This window comes from Ascaphus truei, chromosome 18 (genome assembly GCF_040206685.1).
Source record: "Ascaphus truei isolate aAscTru1 chromosome 18, aAscTru1.hap1, whole genome shotgun sequence".
Lineage (NCBI taxonomy): Eukaryota > Metazoa > Chordata > Amphibia > Anura > Ascaphidae > Ascaphus > Ascaphus truei.
Window position 1 is genome coordinate 3,477,354 of NC_134500.1, and position 24,126 is coordinate 3,501,479.

At 43.1% G+C, this 24,126-nt stretch overlaps 1 protein-coding gene across 1 annotated transcript in view; it reads right to left on the reverse strand.

Moving 5' to 3' along the window:
* AGBL1 (AGBL carboxypeptidase 1) overlaps window positions 1–23,492 on the reverse strand; it is a 256,469-nt gene extending 232,977 nt beyond the window's left edge. The window contains 5 exon segments of the mRNA XM_075575203.1: window positions 1,006–1,099; window positions 5,481–5,612; window positions 8,209–8,355; window positions 8,813–8,876; window positions 23,215–23,492. Of these exon segments, the coding sequence (XP_075431318.1) occupies window positions 1,006–1,099; window positions 5,481–5,612; window positions 8,209–8,355; window positions 8,813–8,876; window positions 23,215–23,310 (533 nt within the window). The 5' untranslated portion in view covers window positions 23,311–23,492.
* Between the last annotated feature and the right edge of the window lie 634 nt (window positions 23,493–24,126).

Sequence of the window (24,126 nt, forward strand, 5' to 3'; positions counted from 1 at the left end):
TCATGTATGTGTTCATGGCATGGCATTCAGGAAAGGACTCGGTACCTGAGAATATCTTCCCTACTTATAGTAAGAGAACACCCTGATATAACCGTGTTCCCATTACTTTGCTCTGCGGACCTGGAGGTTTCCTTATTAATGGCCGCAATAGAGTGTCACCTTGTATCTGTGTTTAGAACGATCGGCTTTGATGCTAGAGAGGCCTGCAGTGCCCTGCAAAGCAAGGAGTTAAAAATATAGGTGACTGGCTACACAGTGACGACTAATTTCCGGGAGCCTGAGGCCTCGACCAGGGTGGCGCTGAGCGGGCGGGCGCGTTCACGCTGGCCGCAATTAAACACATTGTGGCAATTGTGGCCAGCGTGAGCGGGCGGGCGCGCCTGCTCGGCGCTTAGCTGCTTGCCGAGCAAGCAAATTTGCTGCTCGCAAGCGCGTCACGTGACCGGTTCGCCCAACGAGGGTGAACCAGCTCCGTGACGTCATGGCCGCACCCCCAGACATGCGCACACCTAGCCGGCCACGAATCGCCCGGCCGAGCAGGGCGCAGCGCATGAGCACCAGCGCGCCCTACCTGGCTGAGGCCTTAGATGGAGTGAGAGAGAGATCTCCCATTGATACGTATTGGTTTAAGAAAAAAATTTTTTTATCAGGAAGAAAGCAACAAACGGATGCAGTATTCAGCAAGGTCTCACCATGGCGCCTATTCTCTGCCTTTTGAGAGCTGCATTAGGTTGTAAAAGTGCTGTGACTTTTAGACGAGCCCTGTCATGATTTAACATAAATGACTAAGTACAGTACAGTTTGGCCAGGAGTCATCAGAGCATGATACAGGGAATTGCGTCCGACTGGCGGTAACTGCCATTCAAGTCCATACCACTCATCACACTTGGATGACTCCAAGCTTTTGTCTGAAACAGAGTACAACACGCTGTGTGCAACACACATTTGTTAATGCAAAGGAACACCCGTGTGCAGAAATCACTCCACTTCAAATCAGACACCTACTTGATTGTTTGGGTATGTCTTCTGGTATAAGGAGTGACGACCTTAAAAAGCAACTCCACAGCTCCGTTGATGCCCAGCATAGATCCAGTGGGAACTGCACAAGAAATAATAAGATTCAATGTATCAAAATCTTCTGAGATCTACAAAATCTGACCTTTGCCAATATTTATGAAAGAGCAACATCCAGGAAAAACGCCATGATATTCCCCGAGGCGCCAAATATCAGTGAGTTTGGGAACTTCTATAAATCTTTTTCTCAGAGTACAAATGTGTAACACCCACTGAAAGAAGGTAAGATTTATAATATGTACGGTAAGCTTGTTTTGAGAAGTCATTCATCACCGGCGCATCTGAAATATGTTTGTCTGCCAAGACTTGCCTTCCAAATATTGCTGTTTACAAGAAAGGTATCATGGAACAGGGTGTGCTATACAGGAACACATCAAGCAGTTCATACTGACAATGCAGATTATTATTTGTTATTATCGTATATTTGTAAAGTGCCAACATATTCCGGAGCGCGGTACAATGAGGGTGCAGTGTTATGTATAACATAAATGCGATTATATTACATACATTAGATTCCAAATGTAATCTAACCCATTTATCCATGTATAATAGTAGTGTGAGCCAGTCTAGTATGAAAGGGGTAGGGTCCTAAACCAGCATGATGCAAACCTCTCCCCCGGGGTTACTTTTTGTATGAACAAACTTTGCCCATCTTGAATTTCCCAGCCCCAATTTGCAGAGAATATGCTAATGGACACTAATTTATTAAGGCCCAAAGTGTACTTCTGATTGGAATATTGGTTTATAATTCCCAAAACATGGTGTAATTAGGTTCCCTGATGGGAGGATTGAGAAACAGTGTCCTGAACGCTAAACACTAAACTTTCTTGCTTAGTAACAAGTGGCAGCTGAGGAGTAACTTTCCCGCTTAAACTATTCAAGGTCTAGCAAACAAGACCAGATGTAAAGTACTGAAGATGCCCTAACTGTGTAACATTCTATATCTACAGTTACAAGCAATAGCACAGACTCGGTGTGGCTATATACAGGTGCAGCCACGACTATAAGAACACTTGTACCTGGGAAATTCTGGGAGATTCTGGGGCAGTCTCACAGGAAATGCCGTAACATTGTTGTGAGATTCTTAATGGCCCATAGGATTAACACAGCAGGAGGGGTGTGGGGGGAGGGGGTCCCTGCAGTACCATTCAAACTGAATCAAACTGAATGGGACTGCAGGGACCCCCGCTGTGTTAATCCGATGGGCCATTAAGAATCTCACAGAAATGTTGAGGCATTTACTGTGAGACTGCCCCAGAATCTCCAAGGCCCAGTTCTAATACTCGTGGCTGCGTCTGTAACATCTAATTAGATAACACAGAGCTACAGAAGCCTCTCTGTATATCTACATTCTTGTGAGTCAAGGTTCAATACTACTAAATAATTAACGGCTTATAAAATGACCTTACTTGACCCACCATTAAAACAGAAGAGAAATATACACCCTGCTTCTTTCTTTTGATCTTTCTCTTTTACCCCAGCCCACAATGCCTTCTTGCCTTGTTTGGTTTGAATTTGGAAGTTTTCCAGACACTTTTTTTAGCGGCCTACTAAAGAACACAATGCTGCCAACATCTCGTCGCAGTCTCTGGCCGGTCAGGCCCCTGCCAAAGCATTCTGCTGATGGTAACATTTGGAAACCTAGTATGAGTTACATTAACAAAAGCAAACGGCAGCAAACAATTAATTAGGAGATACTGGGATACCAGTTGTTTAAACTCAGCTTCTTTTAAATGAGACACATTTGCCACATGGTCTCACGGACTGGGCAGTGACACAAGCAGCTGACAAAGCAGATCAGCTTATTCAGCCGAAGCATCGATCATTCCTTAAATATCCGTGGCCCAGATTCCCTTAACCCATTAAAAATTACGTTAATCTCCGTTGCCACAGCACTACTGGTGAAGCTGTACTCGCTAAAGTAAGTACCGTAATGTAGCAATTTATCCCAAGGGCAGTACAAAGGACTCGGGGCCATCCCTTAAGGTTGGAGGAAAGGAGATTTCACCAGCAACAAAGGAAAGGGTTCTTTACAGTAAGGGCAGTTACACTGTGGGATTCATTACCCATGGAGACTGTGATGGCAGATACAATAGATATGTTCAAAAAAAGGTTGGGCAACTTTTTAGAAAGGAAAAGTATACAGGGATATACCAAATGGGAAGGATGTTAATCCAGGGAGTAATCTGATTGACAATGTTTGGAATCAGGAAGGAATTTATTTTTACCCTTATGAGATATCATTGGATGATATGACACTGGGGATTTTTGTTTGCCTTCCTCTGGACCAATATACTGTAAGTAGGGATATAGAATAAGTATCCGTCGAATAAATTGAGCATAGGTTGAAATTGATGGACATATGTCTTTTTTCAACCTCATCTACCATGTAACTATGTAACTATATAACTATATAGGTAACTATGTAACTATATATGTAACTATGTAACAAAAAAATAAATGTAATTTATTTAAGTTACACCTAAACCTGTATAACATAGCGTTAGCCTAAAATAACATGACACTAACACGTTATCTTCATATAACATGACGTTAATTGCGTCATGTACCACGGCATTACCCTCAGGCAGAGACTGGAAGGAGGAGGAGAGAAGAAAGTGAAATAACACTGTCCCAACCAGACCCAGAAATGGGACACAAGCACTGCCAGGTTTAGGTATAACTAAATAATGGGACAGTTACAATCTCAGGGCAATTAGCGTTGCTACTAATTTAGGTAAGGCGACCTTATCTGCCCTGATTTAACAGGGTTTAGGAAGTCTGGCTTTAGTAACCTCCCCACTCTTCGGTTGTACGTTTGTTTGGATTCAGACTTTATTAGGTACAGTGTAATTTAACAAAAAGTCGTTCAGGAGGTTTTGAGCATTTAGAACATTTTCATAAAAAAGTTTGTTTATTTTATCGGAATGACAGAAACTTTTCTTTGCATCTACATCTTAAATGTGTCCTGGATTATTGCTTTGTTATAGTTACCAACGGAATAATGTTTGATAATGTTATCAGGAGATAAAGTGACTGGTTATTGGTTATTTTATGTAAAAAGCCAAAACCCGGACACCTACAGTAGGCCACTTGTCTGCTGACAATACTAATCAGAAAATAATAATAATGAGCTTTTAAAACAAATGTGTGTAGGCTATGATGAATGGCAAGCAGACATATCAACTCATAAAGATATTCTGTGTCTCAGTGATTTTTAGGATAAGGCGTCACATACGCTTCAATTAAATCATTTAGATTAAATAAAAGCTATATACTTTGGTATAGAACCACCAAATCCTCATTAATTGCGGTTCTTAGAGGTTGCTATAACCTTGCAAGTAGAGTATCCTGCAATCAAAGGTGATGATCTTGTTCCCTAATTTCCATGATGTACAAAGATTGTGCAGTGAACTTTTCACAAAATGTTGAACACGGTTATTTTTAAAAATGACCTTCACTACAGCCCCCCTCCCCCCCACTCCTAACCCTCCCCCCTTCCCGCCCCCCCCTTCCTACCCCAGTTTCCCGTTGCTCAATTCAGTCTTAACGAGATACTCCTTTTTATAGAAAGGCTTTCTGGGCTGCAGCCTTCGTCCTAACCCCCTGTGCCTTTTTCTGCGATCCCCTTCTTAACTGTTGGAAAAAACTTTCCAAATGCTTATTTTGCATATTCTATTTAAAGCCAAAAAGTTCAAATAGTTGAAGTGGCCCAAACTGTGATGTTTTTTATACAGAATATGGCCCTTACTGAAATGTCGTGAAGCCCCATCTCAGTGCTGGAAAGAGTTTATTCCCATTCCTTTTAAAGCAGCAGTACAAGCTACTGGGTATTTATATTTTAATTTAAAAAAAAATCCCCTGTAATATGTGCATCAATACAATCCACACAATGATAAGTAATTAACTAAGTTGCGGATCGATTAGATCTCCTGTGCTCGAACGGCGAAGATTCGGCTCGGGGGTTCACTAAATGGCTGTCAGTGCAGCAGAAGAGGAACAAAGATGCAAAGTTCTGTGGGGAAGATCATGTGACCAGGCAGTCACTAGATACAATTGGTGCACTGCTAGAGAGAGGGCAGGGCTCAAAAAATGCTTGTTACATTATAATACATTAAATATGTCTTTCAGAGTGGTTTAAAAAAAAGAAATGCTACAAGTATTTTCTCATAGTACAGATTTATTTAAAAAAACACAAATGTAGGATATTGCTGGGTCTGCAGCTTTAATAAAGCTGACCTCTTCCCCAGCTCAGAGAAGCAGTTTCACAGCATAATCAATAAGGGCCTGAAATAGACATTTTGTTTTACTTAACCTTAACACATTCCTAATATAAATGATCATTAAGACTAAGAAACGAGTCGTTTCAAGGAGGACATTTGTTCAGGAATGAAATATATACGTACTGTAGGAGGCATACACTTGTAGAGCTGAGAGGCAAGGAGTGAGGTTCTCGAACGCGGTTAGATTTCTTCTTGCCAAACTTAGCGTAACATCTGTAGCTTCTAGTTTCTGAGCCTTTTCTCCAAACTTTCCATCTAGGTTACAATAACAAACAAACTATGAACATGCACAGTTCTCGTGTGCTTGCTTGGTATTTTTATTTCACGTACCATTAGAGTCCCACATTACTTCCCCGTAATAAGCACAAAACAGCTTATGTTAAAAGGTTAGACTGGATGCGTAAGAATGATTGAAGCCCTGTACAACGGTGTCTTTTTACTTTAGCAATACATAAATAAAACCATCACACACTGTGAGCACTGCACTGTCTGGCACTGCACTGTCTGGCACTGCACTGTCTGGCACTGCACTGTCTGGCACTGCCCTGTCTGGCACTGCCCTGTCTGGCACTGCCCTGTCTGGCACTGCCCTGTCTGGCACTGCACTGTCTGGCACTGCCCTGTCTGGCACTGCCCTGTCTGGCACTGTCCTGTCTGGCACTGCACTGTCTGGCACTGCACTGTCTGGCACTGCGAGAAGGAGCGGCTCAGTGAGTACACACTGACTGGCACTGCACTGTCTGGCACTGCACTGTCTGGCACTGCCCTGTCTGGCACTGCCCTGTCTGGCACTGCACTGTCTGGCACTGCACTGTCTGGCACTGCCCTGTCTGGCACTGCCCTGTCTGGCACTGTCCTGTCTGGCACTGCACTGTCTGGCACTGCACTGTCTGGCACTGCGAGAAGGAGTGGCTCAGTGAGTACACACTGACTGGCACCGAGTGTGAAGGGGACCCTGGTTCAGTATCGGCTCCTTGCGACCTTAGGCGTCACTTTATCTCCCTGTGCTTCAGGCAACAAAAAAAACTGTGTGTCTGCAAAATGTCTCTGTAAAACTAGCAGCGCTATACAAGAAAAAACAACAATAATAATTATTATTATTGCGTAAGGTAGTAACAATTGCTTTCAGCTAACTTCGAGGCTATAGTATTTGGCTACCCCCTGCATGTAAATGATTCCAATGGCTGCCAATGAGTTATGGGTAACCTGTGATACACTGCTGATATTTTGCAGACTATTATGTCCTTTTGGCTCAGTATGTGAACGTCCCATCGATGTTACTACACATCAGCTGTCAAATCCTCAAATGTTTTGTTTTTTTATTTCAGAAGAGTGAACCTTTTGATGGTGTTAAAGCGTGTACTGGTCACTGAACGGGAGACCACCAGGCAGCGTGTCTTTGATTGTGTGGAACACATGCAACTTGTGAAACTCTGTCATGCCACGTACTGAGAATCAGGGCCGCCAACAGAAATCATGGGGCCCAGGACAAATGAAAGGAGAAGACCCCTCCCCCCCCCCGCCCCCACATCCCATAGCGTTCGTAACACGAAAAAAGAAATTTGGACGCAACTTTAAATTTAATTAATACTGAAAAAAACATTACAATGCAATCTGTTTATTTTAATATTTTCAACAAAAGACAAAGATACCCAATGCCCAATGGGCCTGGGGGGGGGGAGGTTAAGTGTAGGCCTGGGGGGAAGGGGTTATGTATGGGCCTGGGGGTTATGTATGGGCCTGGGGGTTATGTATGGGCCTCGGGGGAAAGGATTAAGTATGGGTCTCAGGGGTACAGTATTAATGAGTATTAATTACAGTACCTCTTCAACCGGTCCGGGGGGCTCTTCAACCGGTCAACAAGGGGGGTCTTCGATCGGTACGTGGGGGGTAGAGGATGCCGGTAGGGCCTGGGGTGGGGGGGGCAAAGGATCCAGAGGCTATAGGCCCGGGTGGCTTTCGGTACCTGGGGTGGAGTGCTGAGGATCCTGGCTGAGGAGGGTGCATTACGGTCCGGGTGCCACTACAGCCGGCTGCAGACGATCCGCGGAGGATGCCGGTTGGAGGAGGGGGTGGAGTATCCCGGTATGGCCTGGGAGGGGTGGGGGGCTGAGGATCCAGGGGCCTAAGGCCCGGGTGGCTTTGTGGGCCAGAGGACACGTGGTGGGAGGATTACGGTAGGGCCTGGGGGAGCAGAGGATCCCATTAGGGTGTGGGGGGCGGGGGGGCTGAGGATCCGGGGGCCTAGGGCCCGGGTGGCTTTGAGGGAGGGAAGACACATGTGGGGGGGTCCTGCAGGCTGCAGCACACCACAACCGGGCGGCAGAGGAGCCTGCTGCAGATGGCCTTGGTGGACAGCCAGGACTGAGTTCTGGGAAAGTAGGGCGGGGGGGGGGGAAGGTGGGGGGAAGTTGGGTGGAAGGTAGGACAGGGACGGACAGACGGACGACACACGACACTACAGAGACAACACACACAACAGTACAGGGTGATACAGTCAGACAGTGCAGATAACAGTATTTACTTGTGTGTGTATCTTGAATAAGCAGCTGCACAGAAGGGAACATTCAAACATGTTTCTTCCGCCTGTGCAGTTGCTTATATTAGCTACTAATCCCCGCCCATGAGGAAGGCCCTGATTGGATGTCCTCTCCTCAATTTTTTTTATTTTATTTTTTTAAACGGCCGCTGACAGTGGACACATGACCTGCAGGGGACCCGGGCGGCCGGGCCCCCTGACTCACCGGGCCCAGGACTCCAACCCCGGCTGTTCCCCCCTGTTGGCAGCCCTGCTGAGAAGAGCCATATCCTAATATCTCCCCAAATATGAACAATCTTAGACATACAGTACCTTTCTGGCCTACCTTGACCAACAGCCCAAACAGGGGTAAAAGGAGGCTATAGTCAAGAGAGGTGGATCTTGCCAAGTTTACCAAGGTTTGTAGTAAAGCTTCACTGCCTCCCTTGGAGATCATGTAATAAATCCTCCGATCTGTTCCTGAAAGAACAACACAACAACACAGGGCTTTCTTTTAAACACTTCCTTAGCTTTCCATTTTGTAATCATGCTGATTAGATGCATGGGTTGAAAGAAAACTAGAAGAGATGAATGGATGAATAGATAGATAGATAGATAGATAGATAGATAGATAGATAGATAGATAGATAGATAGATAGATAGATAGATAGATAGATAGATAGATAGATAGATAGATAGATAGATAGACAGATGGACAGACAGACAGACAGATAGACAGATGGGTAGATAGATAGACAGACAGACTCAGAGCTCTTTTGAGCCTCAAGTTTGTGGGAGCAGGAGAACGCATTATCTGGTATCATCATATATATTAAATCCAGGTTCTTCACACTGCAAGTGATGTGTTTTTAACACAACACCATCAATTCTAAGGACATCAGGTGTAATAAAATAGTAATGCAATATGGTCACTTACCAACAGACAGCAAATCACTTAATACACTCAGGATGTTCAGGGTCACATCTTTTTCATATGAGCTCTGTCATAAGAAGACAACAGAAACATTACGCTTACCTTATGGGATACTTAGCACGTTTTGCTACAATATATTCTAAAAACAAACACATTATGGTCAATGGTTACAATGTCCCCCCTTTTATTGCATGCAGTAATTTAAGTAATACTTATCCTAGTCCTTAGCCAACAATCCAATAGTGAATACATTTGCACGTTATTTCCATGCAGGTGCTCTCATATATAAATGTTAAACAATAACCCAAATTTCTCTATGTTTTACAGAAGAATATATTTAGTGTTACATCTGAATGATACTGTACCACTGAATTTCTCGAAACGGGACTCCTTAATTAGCAATGTTTTAGTTCACCCGATAGATACAAAATGTTGCAGAACAATCTGAAATACTAGATACCAATCAAAGGGGCAATTATTATTTCTCCAGGCTTTTGGATAATCAATACGTTTATATGCACCACACTAAGGTCACGTCATCTTCTGGCAGATCTTCCATTATTTATTATCAACACAATCAGCTTGATAACATGTTACTCCTTATATACTGTATTAGCAAAACCAGGGGTCAGGTATAGATACAAAATATCCAATAATGTGCAGTTAACTCCGTCATGTCGGGTATGTATTTACTACAGATGTAGTATTATTGCGAGTGTAATCATGTGTTAGCCACGTCCACTCTTCACATGTGGCCAATTCTGAGGACTTCTACTGCTGCCGTGTTTTGCATGTCCAGCTGCAGTGATAACTTTTGCTACATTTGTATCCAAATGTATTTGTACAAACGGGTTAAGTAATCCAACTGTAACGCTAATTCCTAAAGCAAAGTCTACTGCAAATATATTTGATCCACAACCAAATGTGGTTCAATAAGGTCAATAGCTGTCTCTATTGATATTCTACTGGAAGAAGTGCAGATTTTAAATGAAGACAATTGTATTGGTTTTGGTAATTGTATTGTATTGTATGTCTTTATTTATATAGCGCCATTAATGTACATAGCGCTTCACAGCAGTAATACACGTGGTAATCCTATAAATAACAGATAATATAAATAACAGATGATGGGAATAAGTGCTTTAAATAATAATAATAATCGCAAAACATGTGCACTGGAGTATCACGACCATGTCACCCATAATGCTTAGTATCACGACCATGTCACCCATAATGCTTAGTGTCACGACCATGTCACCCATAATGCTTAGTGTCACGACCATGTCACCCATAATGCTTAGTGTCACGACCATGTCACCCATAATGCTTAGTTTCATGACCATGTCACCCATAATGCTTAGTGTCACGACCATGTCACCCATAATGCTTAGTGTCACGTTTTGTTCCCAAAGAGGAGGAAAGAACTAAAAATGGAGTATATTTGGAAAATATTTTTGCTAGTAGGACAAAGTGTCTCTAGGGCAGGATCCCAGGGGTTAGTGCAGAAAAAGGAAACGGATTCTATTTAAAGATGCAAAGGGTAAAAGATTTAACATACCCAAGTAACATTTAATCCACCCAGAGAAGTCTCCACAGCTGCGGAGGATCACATAACCTCTCAAGATTTGGCTGTACAATGTGCAGAATCAGTGATCTTAGTCACGGAGTGTGACTAAATCCGGACATGTGTCCAGTCTCTACTGTAATTCTTCACTCCTAAAACACAAAATCAATGCAAAAGCTACACTGGGGTAAATTCCCACTCCCCTCTGGCAAACCAGTCATAAGCTATCCTGTATACTGCCGTACAGCGTGGTTTTATATCACAATTAACCACATCAATACTCAAAGTGATTTGAATTCTCTGCTCTTCAGGTAGTATAACCCTCTCATAACTCTCAAGGAAGTAAAGAAAGTTCCATACTAGTTCATATGGATAATATCCATCAAATATTTTCCATTATGACATAGTTTCCATGTGACTAAAACAAAATCCATTGTGCTCACCTGCACAAAGACAGTGTTAACAAAAATGTGAATATCCCAGCTCAAATACGTATGAGCAATCAGACAAAAGTGAAAGGAACGCTCCGCCGGATGGCGTGTCTTGCTCGCGCTTACTGTGCTGTATATTGGAAATCCCTTGTAACAGGGACCTCTTAGATGAACATCAATTAATGCGTGATAATGCCTTTGTTATGCTAGCGAGGGTCTTCAACCCCATCATATTTGTCCAGAGGAAAATTCTGACAAGTTATAAATAAATAATAATGTTTATTTATCACATAGTAAGCTCAAAAAGAGATACTGTACTCCCGAGGTGAAAAAAGTTCAAACTGTCTTTAGCCGTTAAAAATGCTCTTCCTTCCCGTGCGACATTCTCCCAACCTGCCGCCACTTCATGGTCATTACAATTGTAACGTTACTACGCACTTATTAAAACACCCTCGGTGTCGCTCGCTATGAATAAGCTGTTACACATACCTGGCCTCTGTTAGCGACTGCTTTTTGTTTTTATAACGGTATCACTATTTCCTGATATAGTTGCTCCAATTTGTTTACTGGATTCATGAATTGATCAGTCAGAAAACCCAGGTGAAAAAGTAAACAGACAGTAAACAATCAGACTTTATTGCATTTCATCTCACGAGACTTCTTTAGATACTCGACGCGATTCAGTAACCAGCCCATGAATTGTACGCCAGCATTTTTCCTATCTGCAAAAGGGCCTTTTGTTCAGAAATCTAGTTACACTTTTATTACTTTCTTTTAATTGTGAAGAGGTTTCATACATTTCTCCCACGAAGCCCCCGTATAAAGCCTTAAACAATAATCTAACAGGGCATTTAATTTACGATGCCCATATTTCTGGGCGTATTACAGGTTGCATTAAGCATAAAGTGTGCGCATCTTCTAAAGCAGCAGATCCTTCTCTCCTTTTAACCTGCCCTCTCCCAGGGAAGCAGGTCCCCTTCCCCCCCCCCCCCCCGAGAAGCAGGTCTCCCCCCCCCGGGAAGCAGGGGGCCCTCCCCCCGGGAAGCAGTGCCCCCCCCCCCCGGGAAGCAGCCCCCCCCCCGGGAAGCAGCCCCCCCCTGGGAAGCAGGTCCCCCTCCCCTTGGGAAGCAGGGAGCCCTCCCCCCGGGAAGCAGTGACCCCCCCCCGGGAAGCAGCCCCCCCCCCCCGGGAAGCAGCCCCCCCCCCAGGAAACAGGGGGCCCACCCCCCGGGAAGCAGGGAGCCCTCCCCCCGGGAAGCAGGGGGCCCATGCTCCGGGAAGCAGGGAGCCCTCCACCCGGGAAGCAGGGGGTCCACCCTTCGGGAAGCAGGGGGCCCACCCCCCGGGAAGCAGGGGGCTCTCCCCCCGGGAAGCAGGGGGCCCTCACCCCAGGAAGCTGAAACACCCTATTTTCACACCTCCAGAGACCTGGTTACTGAGGTACTTACAGCTGAAGTCCTTTCTGGGGAAATCAAAATGGTGGTTTCAATATACTGAATCACACTGGCCAATAGGAAGCTGCAACATAATCCGTGGCGTCCTACTGGCTAATGTGACGCAGGGGATTTAAATACCGACGGCACCTTCCCTGGTATTTTGAAAATCAAGCGAGCCCCTGAGCTGAAATGAACGAAGGTTTTCTCCAGGGACCCCCTGCGTCCCCTCCTGCTGGGAGCTGCTGCCATAACTTTATGAAAGTGGAAGGTCACAGGAAATCCCATCTTGTTTCTTTCCACCGTGGAAATTATTGCTTGATCACCTGCAGAAAACTAATTAGGAAATGCCATTAGCTTATTAATAGTTCTCCTAGCATCAGCTGTGAGATGAGGATTAATATGTTTCCCGTTAGGGGGAAGAGATAAAGAAATCATTTGTAATCTGAAGCTCGTCAGCCAGCAAAATAAATCAGAGTGAAAATGGCAGCTGTATTCTTCCCTTGTAACTGCTTGCAAAATAATGATGTGAAGGCACCTTCAAGGAGCCTTTCTGATCCGATTACAAATATTCATGTATTTTATTAAAGGAGCAAGGGGCTTTCTCTTTTCCACTGAGAGAAGAGGAGGCCATAAGAAAAAACAGTGACATTTTGCTTGTGCTAGTCAAGAGAAACTTTTTTACACTGTTGACCATGTTATCTTGTTAAACAAGCTCCAGTGCTCTGGAATATGGGAACATGCTTTAAACTGGTTTCACCAGGGGCGTAGCGTTAGCCCAGGCAAAGCCCGGGGGCCCCCTCTCTAGCATATTTTTGTGGCTGCCCATTCGAGATAGGCACTTGCCAACTGCGTGTGCGCGATCGTTGGTTGCTGGTCGCTCATGCGCAATTGGAGCTTCCGACAACCACGGATCGCGAATGCACAGGAGCAGCCGACAACCACCGATCGCGCATGCACAGGAGCAGTCGACAACCACCGATCGCGCATGCACAGGAGCAGTCGACAACCACCGATCGCGCATGCGTATTAGAGAAGTGCCAGTCGCGCATGCATGGTCAAACATTACAACACATTCCGCGCATGCATTGCTACGCCACTGGGTTTTACTCCTACCTATCAGATAGATCCCAACATGTGTCTATCTCGGGCACTAACTTCAACCCCTTAGATGTCACCTGCAGTGTCCCGCAACGCTCTGTTATGGGGCCCTACTCTTCTCAGTCTTCGTCAATGATCTACCTGTAGCTTGCAACGGAGCTTCAATGCACATGTATGCGAATGACAAAATCTTATATGCACACAGCCCTAGCCTCTCTGACCTTGAACACGTACTTCAATCTGAGTTTCCGAGACTTGCAAACTGGATTTCCCAAAACAAACTGTTTTTAAACACGGACAAGACTGTAACAATAGTATTTGGGACCAAGAGTACATTTCTCAAGCTAAAAATTACAGAGCTACAGATCAGAACCAACGCTAATACCATCCTATCCCGTCACTAGTTTTAAATATCTGGGCACATGGTTTGACTCCCATTTAACATTCGGGTTGCACATTGATACCCTGACATCCAAAACCTATGCCAAATTAGGTGTACTTTATATGAACAAATCCTCCCTAAGCCAGCTGGTCAGAAAGTGCATCGCACAGCAGATGCTAATACCAATTATAGACTATGAGGACATATTCTATGGTACAGCACCCCAAATTCACCTTGGCAAACTACACACCCTCTAAAACTCAATATGCTGCTTTCACCTCCAACGTAACTACAACACATATCACTGCGAAATGCTCAAAGAACTAGATTGGTCATCACTTGAGTCTAGGCGCAAAGTTCATTTTTCCTGTCTTGCCTTCAAATACTTTCTCAGACAAGCTACCCACCTATCTGCACAAGCTCCTCACCCCTGCCACATGCAGCTCTTATCATCTGAGATCAGACTCCAAAAGACTGCTCACAGTCCCAAGGCTCAACAAAGAATCCGGCCGCTCCTTCTCCTCTTACCGTGTACCTCACACCTGAAATAACCTACCCAAAGACTCTCACAGCAGCCACCAGTCTAAGTTATTTCAAAACTAAAGCTGTCTCAGACTTTAATATTGTCTGTAACTGTTACATACACTGATAATTTATATTATCTCTAACTGTCCATGCAATGTCTTTAAATATAATGCATAACCTCTGTTCATTTAATGTAACCTTGTATTGTCACCATAACTCTATGCCCAGGACATGCTTGAAAACGAGAGGTAACTCTCACTGTATTATTTCCTGGTAAAACATTTTTTATAAATAAGTAAACGTATTGAAGTATTCCCATCCATTCTTACAATAAAGTGCACGCGCAATCTGACAATGAGCTAGAGGCGATTTCCATGTAATCAAAAATAAAATAAATCCCTTGTGGTTAATGATTTGGTGATCGACCTCCCTCTGGGTGAATATTTAAACAAAAACCATGAAAATACACCACGTCTCTAGCTACTTCTAAGTGGTCACAAAGTTTGCAGATTGTTATCAGGGCAGTTCAGCTGGTACAGTAGGAAAGACATTTTTGCCATCAAGTAACAAAGAAAAATGGACGCAAATTGAAATATTGCAGCACAAGCTTTTATCTGCTATGGTTCTAAAACCTTGCTCAATTATCAACAAGGTTAGTGTACATATTGTACAATATATATTTATCAATTTAGCCATGCATATATGCTTACCAAGTGGCTATTTGTAGGGAGAAAGTATTAATGTTCTATATTTTCATCTTTGTAATTACATTTGTATAGAATATGTTGAATGGATCCAGCCAACTAACTAATTAATTAATTAACTAACTCCGTGTATTTATCCTCCCCGTCTCTTGATCCTTATCTTTTCGCTGTGACTGCCTTTCTGACTCTTCTCTTTGTACATTATTGTCATTTGTCAGCAAATTAATAAATATTCATAACAATAAAAGGCCTTTCTTTCTGTACTAGGGAACATTAGTGTGCGGTACCTGTATTATTATTGGTACATACGTGCTACTCCACATTCATTAAATCTACAGCTGCTGTAATCCTTCCTTGCTAATCTCTCCCTACCTGTGGAACCCTCTTCCACTCGATATTTGCCAAGCACCTTCACTTTCCACATTTACAGCCCAGCTGAAAATCCAGCTCTTAAAAGAAACAGCTCATTAAACTCTTAAAGCCTCTGCTCCGAACTCCACATGTGCTTGACCTCCCTTGTCTGCACTTCTAATAATGCACTTTGTACTCCCACGGTCTGTAAGTCTCCCTTTTAGCCTTATGTTGTGATTTTCCTGTTGCTCTTATTCCCATTGTTTATAATGTACTTTATTTACCTCCTATTGTAATGTTGGAAAGTGCTGCACACGTGGCTGGCAGCTCATAAATAAAGTTATGATATATTCTCATTGAGGTTGATTCCTGTAGTTACATTGTAATGCAGAAGTACAATGCAGAAAAGTGACCGTTATTGATACACAGGAATATGTGTAAATACACGGACACATCTGAAAGTAGTTAGTAGCAGAGACGTTGACGCATCATGCAGGTAAAGATCAAAGTAAGTTCGATAACTAGTGTTCTAAGCTTTCATCTTATTAAAAGAAAGCATGTACAAATGGAAGCAGATGGCTGTATTCCTACTGAAAACGAGCACTCTTCCTCTCAGCAAGGTGAATGGTATTGCTGCGATTTCTTTATTGCAATGAACCATTTGCTTGGGGTTCCAATTTTCTGCTCACCGTGATGCACGCCATAAATCTTGGATTAAGTGAGCAAGAGGCTGTTATATCCACTACTCATGTCTGGAATGATCTTGCAGTCAGGGTCCATGGCAAGAGGGTTTTTTAATATCCCTGACCACTGCTGGTGTTTGGATTGCTGCAGAGCACAATAGGCTCTGGTTATCATGATTCTATGTTTCAGCTATGCAGTGCACAATGCTGTAAAAAGTATATTTAGAAAGGACAATGCAGGGGTTGCCAATACATTCATACCGTGCATATCAAACAAAGATCCTTGAAATGTAAACAGCTGATTTGGAGAGACATACAGTCAATCTTTATGACTTCATCATCAAAAACATTTGAACCTCTTCACTGAGGAGATTAAGCAGATCTGTAAGGCTCAGTAGCCCTGGGCAAATCAGTTTACCTCACTGTGCCTCCGGCACCAACATTAGATTGTAAGCTCTCTGGGACAGAGACTCATTATGCCTGTGAAATGTTATGCACAGCACTATGTACACTGTCAGCAATACAGAAGAAAAATATTTGTATTATAGAAATATTCAGCTAAATGGGAGGCTAAAGTGTTCTAGCCTTCAGATCATCCCAAGAAAAAAAAGAAACAAACAAGCTTTTAACTCAGAAAGCACTGACGGTTCCGGTGTAATATTGGGATTGAGTAATGCTAGTTATTGGTGTATTTGGAAGTAAGGTGGTGAACGGTCACCAAATTCAAGCCAGCGTTGACCTCCTGACATACAGCTTGAACATTTCAGCTCTAGCAGTGTTTATGCAGGAACATGAACCGTAACACATACAAATAATAACGTTAATAATATTATAAATGATGGGTCTGTGTTTTAAAGATGTACAGTGAAGACAGCGCTACCAGACTATTCTTTGGATGAAATTTGAAGGGAATGAGTGTGTGTGAGTGTGTGTGAGTGTGCGAGCCAGAAGGAGTGCGAGGGAGTGCAAGGGAGAGGGAGAGATCACTCTCAAAAGTAGGCGTTTGGTGCCTGTCTGATTCATTGGTCCCCTAAAAAACATGTCTGACAAGAGATGCAAATCTACAGCATCAAGGAATCCAGGCTAAAAATCATTGAGATTTAAGTTTGCAATGTAAGGTGCAAATTCTGCTACTTGCAAGACAAAACTCAGGTGTCAACAGAATAAGGGAAACAGCATAGAGGAGTTGGAGACCGCTGTTACACTACAAGTGCATTACAGGTCAGCAAAGGGTTGACATGTAATTGTGCGAAGCTTTCCTGACCAGTACGTACTGTTTGCCTCTTTCATGAAAAATTACCCCAGAGCAGAGGGATAAAGCGCTCCACCCGGAACATATAAAGTACGACAGAAATTGGTGAACAGAGATTAAATCCCAAATTAACCCACGCTGTAACCACGTGGTGAAGGTTTTATAGGGAGTTATTATTTTATATTACGTATTGGAGCATAAATAAGTAAATAACACTCTTGTATTTTGCTTGCACATATAATGATCGCAAAGCGTTGTGTTGTGTGATGTGTTTCCTGTAAGTTTTGCCGCTGGCAGACTTTGATGCAGAGCGCTCAGAAAGTTGGAGCAGCTCCAGTTCCAAGATTCTTGCTAACTGCAATATACACGTCATCAGGTTACCGGAGTCTGATTAATTAACAAACACGTACCAGCACATAGCTTCTACATCTGTTTGCGTTCACACCATAGCAACCACAAAAAGTTTGATGTAGACATAATATGATAACGATATGAAAGAACACGACACTGCACAATGACACATTTCAGACAGGTCCCCCAACCTGCCTTACTTCATAAACAGACAGTGCTCCAAGTGCAGCCAGGGATTCTGGGTAATGACATGCAAACGAACCATGCAGGTGGGTGTCAATCTTTGCTTTATTTCCACTTTAACATTGATCCTTATACGCTCGATGTTAAAGTCAATAGGAAGAACTATAAAATGAACTAGCAGCGCTCATCTGAATGTCATTACCCAGAAACCCTGGCTGCAGTGTAAGCTCTCTGTGCTGTGTGATTATGGGGAAATGCATGTTTGGGAACCTGTCTGAGACATAATAAATGTGCTCACAAGTGCTCTTTATCATTACTACACTCTGTATGGTGGAGAGTATGGTCACCTTTTTTTTCCTATAGCGCCGGGTGCGTGCGCGTGGATTTTTAGTTGGCTGACATTAGTCAGCCTTTCTATAGAAGTACCGCGTGCGCGCACGGCAGGGAGAGGGGAGCCGGCAGAAAGCGGCGAAGATGAAGAAATTAATCTTTTCGCGTCGCTGCCTGCGCTCAAATGTGTGTATTGGTGTGTATGTGTGTGTGTATTTATGCATGTATGCGTGTTTGTATGGATGGGTGTGGGGGGGGGGGGGGGGGTATATAATTGCAAACAAAATTTTTTTTATTACAATTGTTTTTAATTTAAAAAATCTTACTTACACTGACAAAACATATACACACACATACACGCATATACACACACATACACGCATATACATGCACATACACGCATATACACTTACCTGCAGTTCCCGGCTCTATATACACGGAAAGCATGCGGCACGTACACGCGCGTTCGCATAGGAACGTGTGGCCGCACGCTGTATAGAACGGCCCTAACTTGTTTGAGTCGGTGGAATATAGACAGACAGCATAATAGAGTTCCTCTTTATCAAGTAAATGACACAAAGGAAGTGTCTGTGTATCGCGTGACCTAAATAGCCCCTTATAAAACTTAGAGGCCCATAGACACAATGAGAGAAGCATGGTGCACATGTTCAGCTGTTGGATATGTGTCTTAAGGGGAATAAAAATGATATGCATACTATGATGAGCCAGTGAATGTGAATTACAGCAAAACAACATCGTGCACAAATCCACGTGGGTCAAAGGTCTCTCCAGGTTTTTTTATTACCTCTACCAGCAACATACAGGAAGTACTGGGCTGGAAAAACTGAAAGTACTGTGTGTCCTTTTATAAAACTGGCCATTGTTAGTGTCTTAAATGTTTCTCATACTTTTTATAGCAATAATTTAACAACAGATTAAGTCTCTGTATTATGTTCATAATAATGGTGGCTGTCTCTGTTTTGTAACGAAAGGGGAAGACATAATATAATGAGTAGGGTACATGCGTGATCCATTGGCAGCCCTCTGCCCAGCGACCCTCTCGTGCCCTCGCCTAACCCTTTCCAGCTTTTGTAACCTTCTTGGGACAGGAACCTACTGAACCATTGTGCTACGGAGCATAAACTCATCATATTTATCCGTGCCCAGGACATACGTGAAAACGAGAGGAAACTCTCAGTGTATTACTTCCTGGTAACACACGTTATAAATAAATAAAATACGTAAATCAATGCTGATCTGTGTTTTATGTTTATTGTCTTCCGTTTCTATTGTACTGCGCTATGGAACATGATGTCGCATTGTTAATAAAAGATAATAAGAACTGGGATATTTTAGGGCAGTGACAGTAAAAGTGGAGGTAACATTTCCAAGGTGGTAATGGTGCAGACACAAATCAAACTTCATTAGGTCCGAAGAATCCCAAACATTTTACGAGACCGCAGGGACGTTTAAGACCGGTGCAAAAGTTAAATCAACTGACAGAAACTTTATCACCGTTCAGCCCATGAGCACGGACATAATGCCTTGTGGCTGAGGAGTGTATATAGCCATTTCAGTGGGCCAAACAGGCAGTAAATGTGCACTGGAATTACTAACCAAGAAACAGTCTCTCAAACAGAAAAGCGCTTTATGAATAACACATGAAATGTAAGAACTGGCTAGAAAGTGTCACAGATGGGGACAGCCACTGATTAAATCTTCACCGCCGGCCGGAAGAATGATGCGAGTGCGGTATTTATAGTTATTTGTATTTATAGGACTGATTCTGTAAGAATAAAAAAAAGGGCCTATTCTTTTCAAAATACTCTCAAATTCCCTCCCCTTTAGCAACAATTTAAGACTGATTCCTTAACATTTAGCGACATTAGTGTCAGCAAGCGATACAGGGACTTTGTATATAACGTGGAGTTAGATTATATTGCTAAATAGCAATTTCTCTCCCCTCTGAACCCTTTAAGCCACAGTTCTTGTCTATCAGCAGCCCCCAGCCCTGTTACAATGTAATGCAGATCCCGCAGGCAATGAAAGGCTTAACCTCTTCACTGCCAAGTGCCGGCTGTGGAATGCATTGCAAGCACATTGGTAGTGTAGGGGTTAAAGGTACTGAATAGATAGCAATGCTGCTCTCAGTAATCTGGGCCTTGCAGGGGTCGTTTAGAAGGAGCTGCTTATTTTACGAGTTACTGGTCATTCCACATCTCAGTTGCAGGCCGTTCCAATGAACTTTAGGAATTGGGCTGAAAAACCTTTGGCACATTTGAAGTCCCATTTGACATCCAAAAGATCCTGGTACCTAAGGTTGTGCAGCTGTCTTATAATGGCCAACTGATATATAATTAAGACAGCACTCACTAAGGATAATGAGCTTCTAATAAAGTAAAATGTAGGTGCTGCGGGAATGGGGGGGGGGGGGCTATGTCTAATATGTGTTTTCAAATTAAATTCATTTTTACTTATCTCTATATCATAGTGTTCTTACGGAGTGCGGGGGACTGTTCCGTTTGTTATAGTCTTATAATGGCCCTTCCACCTGTACTATTCCATGTCTGCTCTTCTGGAACAAGCATATGTGCCCAGGACATACTTGAAAACGAGAGGTAACTCTCAATGTATTAATTCCTGGTAAAATATTTTATAAATAAATAAATATGCAGGACGACCATCAGAACAGGAGAGAATTCAAGGGGTAACAAAAACACCATTACTTTTTATTCCAGAATACCTCTACTTTAGGAGGTATGGTATTTTGGCAGCAAAGGGGTTAATGTCCACGGTTATAACAAAAAAAAAGCAGGAGAAGCCTTTTTAACACAGATTACAAGAGAAATGTCTTCGTAGATTTCCACCCGCATTGGGATGATACAGACCTGACTTCTCCTTCTCTTGTTATTATAGCACAATCCCTAGTATTCTGGGCAGGTTACAGTGTGGGAGCTGACGAAGGGAGGCTGGATCACGCTGAAATGTTTGCTCACTCTTTCCCTCTGCATAGGATTAAATAAACTGCGCGGTTGGCGCATATTTGGACGCCACTCCGGCTGTGCTGCCACTTTGAGTACCTGAACGCGGCTGACTGCGGGCCGCTGCACTAAGTGGCGATTGCACGGGAAGACAAAATGGAGTGTCTCATGTACACTTTGAGCAAGCAGGAGTGTGCTGGTCAGTATGGATGACTGTGTGTTTACCTGCCATGTAGTCATAGGATTAACAGGTTACAGTATCTACAGGAAACAGATTTGTGTTGATTTGATGACTTTAGGACCTAACTCACACACTGGCCGCACGCTCTGTGAAGTCTCTTGTTAAAATATGGATCAATTACATTTCACGCAGAGACTCAATTGACTTACACCACCTTAAAAGTATTAAATCAACGTTTACATTAATTTCACATAGATTTCCTGCTACCCTTTTATTCGCTAAAAAATAATCATTGCTCATTTAGTACAGAACACAGTTTAAAATGTGGCAGATCCTATTTGCGGCAAACTATGATATATTCCAAAACAAGTAAATATCCTCCCTGCCCGGTAATATTGGCAGATTGATCAGACAGTACACTGGGAAGTTGTCTGTGTGGATCAGCGTTCACAGCTGAAAGTATGTGGTAGACATCTTTTTCTCACTAAAATTATAACTTTAATTGTGATATTCAAGACAATGTTCTCTATATATAGGTTCAACCCTGGTGCACTGAGCTAACAGTCCAATCTTTGGTAGATGAGGACCAGTGCGATAAACCGTTGACCAGGATCTCACAAAACAGGACCACAGTCTACGTCTCCAGAACAAATGACTGGTCATTCTGCATTGTATGTGAGTGATCCATTTGTCAGGCTGCATTGTATGCGAGTGATCCATTGGTCAGGCTACATTGTATGCGAGTGATCCATTGGTCAGGCTGCATTGTATGTGAGTGATCCATTGGTCAGGCTACATTGTATGCGAGTGATCCATTGATCATGCTGCATTGTAGGTGAGTGATCTATTGGTCATGCTGCATTATATGCTAGTGATCCATTGGTCATTCTACATTGTATGTAAGTGATCCATTGGTCATTGTGCACTGTATGGGAGTGATCTATTGATCATTGTACACTGTATGTGAGTGATCTATTGGTCATTGTGCACTGTATGCGAGTGATCTATTGGTCGTTGTGCACTGTATGTGAGTGATCTATTGGTCATTCTGCACTGTATGTGAGTGATCCATTGGTCATTGTGCACTGTATGTGAGTGATCTATTGGTCATTCTGCACTGTATGTGAGTGATCCATTGGTCATTGTGCACTGTATGTGAGTGATCTATTGGTCGTTGTGCACTGTATGTGAGTGATCTATTGGTCATTGTGCACTGTATGCGAGTGATCCATTGGTCATTGTGCACTGTATGCGAGTGATCTATTGGTCGTTGTGCACTGTATGGGAGTGATCTATTGATCATTGTGCAATGTATGCGAGTGATCTATTGGTCATTGTGCACTGTATGCGAGTGATCCATTGTTCGCATACAGGAGAAATCACCAACTATTCTGCCGCATTATTTCCTAACTCAGAGCTTTGCAGGACCAGAGAAAAAGTATAAATACCCAGGAATGAAGAGAGATCACAGAATCCGACGACCATGTTTCTATCTTATGTTTTAAAGCATGGGCTACACAAACTGAAAACAAGCAGGGCCTGCATTACTTGTGATAGTGATAACTAAGAGAAGCCTCCATTGGGAACAACAGAAAACACTTAACCCATTTAGTGCCAGATAGCCTGCAACTCGTAGCTTTGCCAGAAAATAACCCTTTAATTGCTGGGTGGCAGAAGGTCTTGCAATTAACTCCTTGCACCAGGGGTTCTCAATTCCAGTCCTCAAGACCCCCCAACAGGCCAGAATCTCAGGATACCCCTGCTTCAGCACAGGCGGCTCAATCAGTAGCTCAGTCGAAGAATGCACCACCTGTGCTGAAGCAGAGATATTGTGAAAACCTGACTGGGTGGTGGGGGAGGGGGGTGGTCTTGAGGACTGGAGTTGAGAAACCTTGCCTTACACACAAGGGGTTAACCAATCATCTAACACAGCAAATGACAAACTTTTCTTACCTGCAGAGTAGAGAGGAGAAGCTGCAAGCCACTGGCCCCTTCAGTTTCCACGCCATTGCCAGCTATCTCTCGCCCGCACGGTGGTGAGGCAGACATAGTGCAGCCTTCACCCAGCACTGCCAAGCCGTCCTCCCTGTCCCAAAGACAGATAAAGTCACACAGACAAGCTTGCGACTAATCAAAGCAGTGCAACTCGAGACCACAGCTGGGAGATACATGCCAGTCAGCCACTGTGACCGTGAGATTCATTTCCTATATAAAGAATCCGAGGGATTAAGCCGAGGCTCAGTAGAGTACTTAAGATATTTGGGAACCTATGGAGAGAACTCCTTGTTGGGAGAAAGGGGAGGTAGCCACAAACTTTAAGAGTCAGGGAACACAGATGGAGGGGAGCGATGTCCCAGGAAGGTGACAGACATTGGCAGCCTGTATGCACGACCATTCTAAGAAGGATACTCCGGCCTTTCAATCAGCCGCCCCTTTCACATGAAACTAGATACATGCCCTAATTTACTGGCTACTGACAATCAAGCGAAATACTGTGTGCTAAAGTAATAAGGGCCATGGAAGGAATGGCACATTAAAAGTATCAGGTGTTCTGAGCAGATACAGAGACACTCTCTAATAAAAGTAGATATAAAAACATGTCTGTGTACAATAAAAACACAGAGATATTTGCAATAACTTTTTATTCTATTTACTTGTATTTTCAAATAATTTAACATTGATTTTAATCAATGCAATAAAAACACTGGAGTATCTGTAATACGTTTGTAATTTCTGTACCTGTGTTCTGAAAGAACAGGACATCGATTTTTAATCAATTTAAAGTGTATTTTTGTAGTAATGGTCTCTGCAAGTGTAAGTCATTTAAATAATAAAAGTATGAAAAGCTATATTTTACCTTTGTGT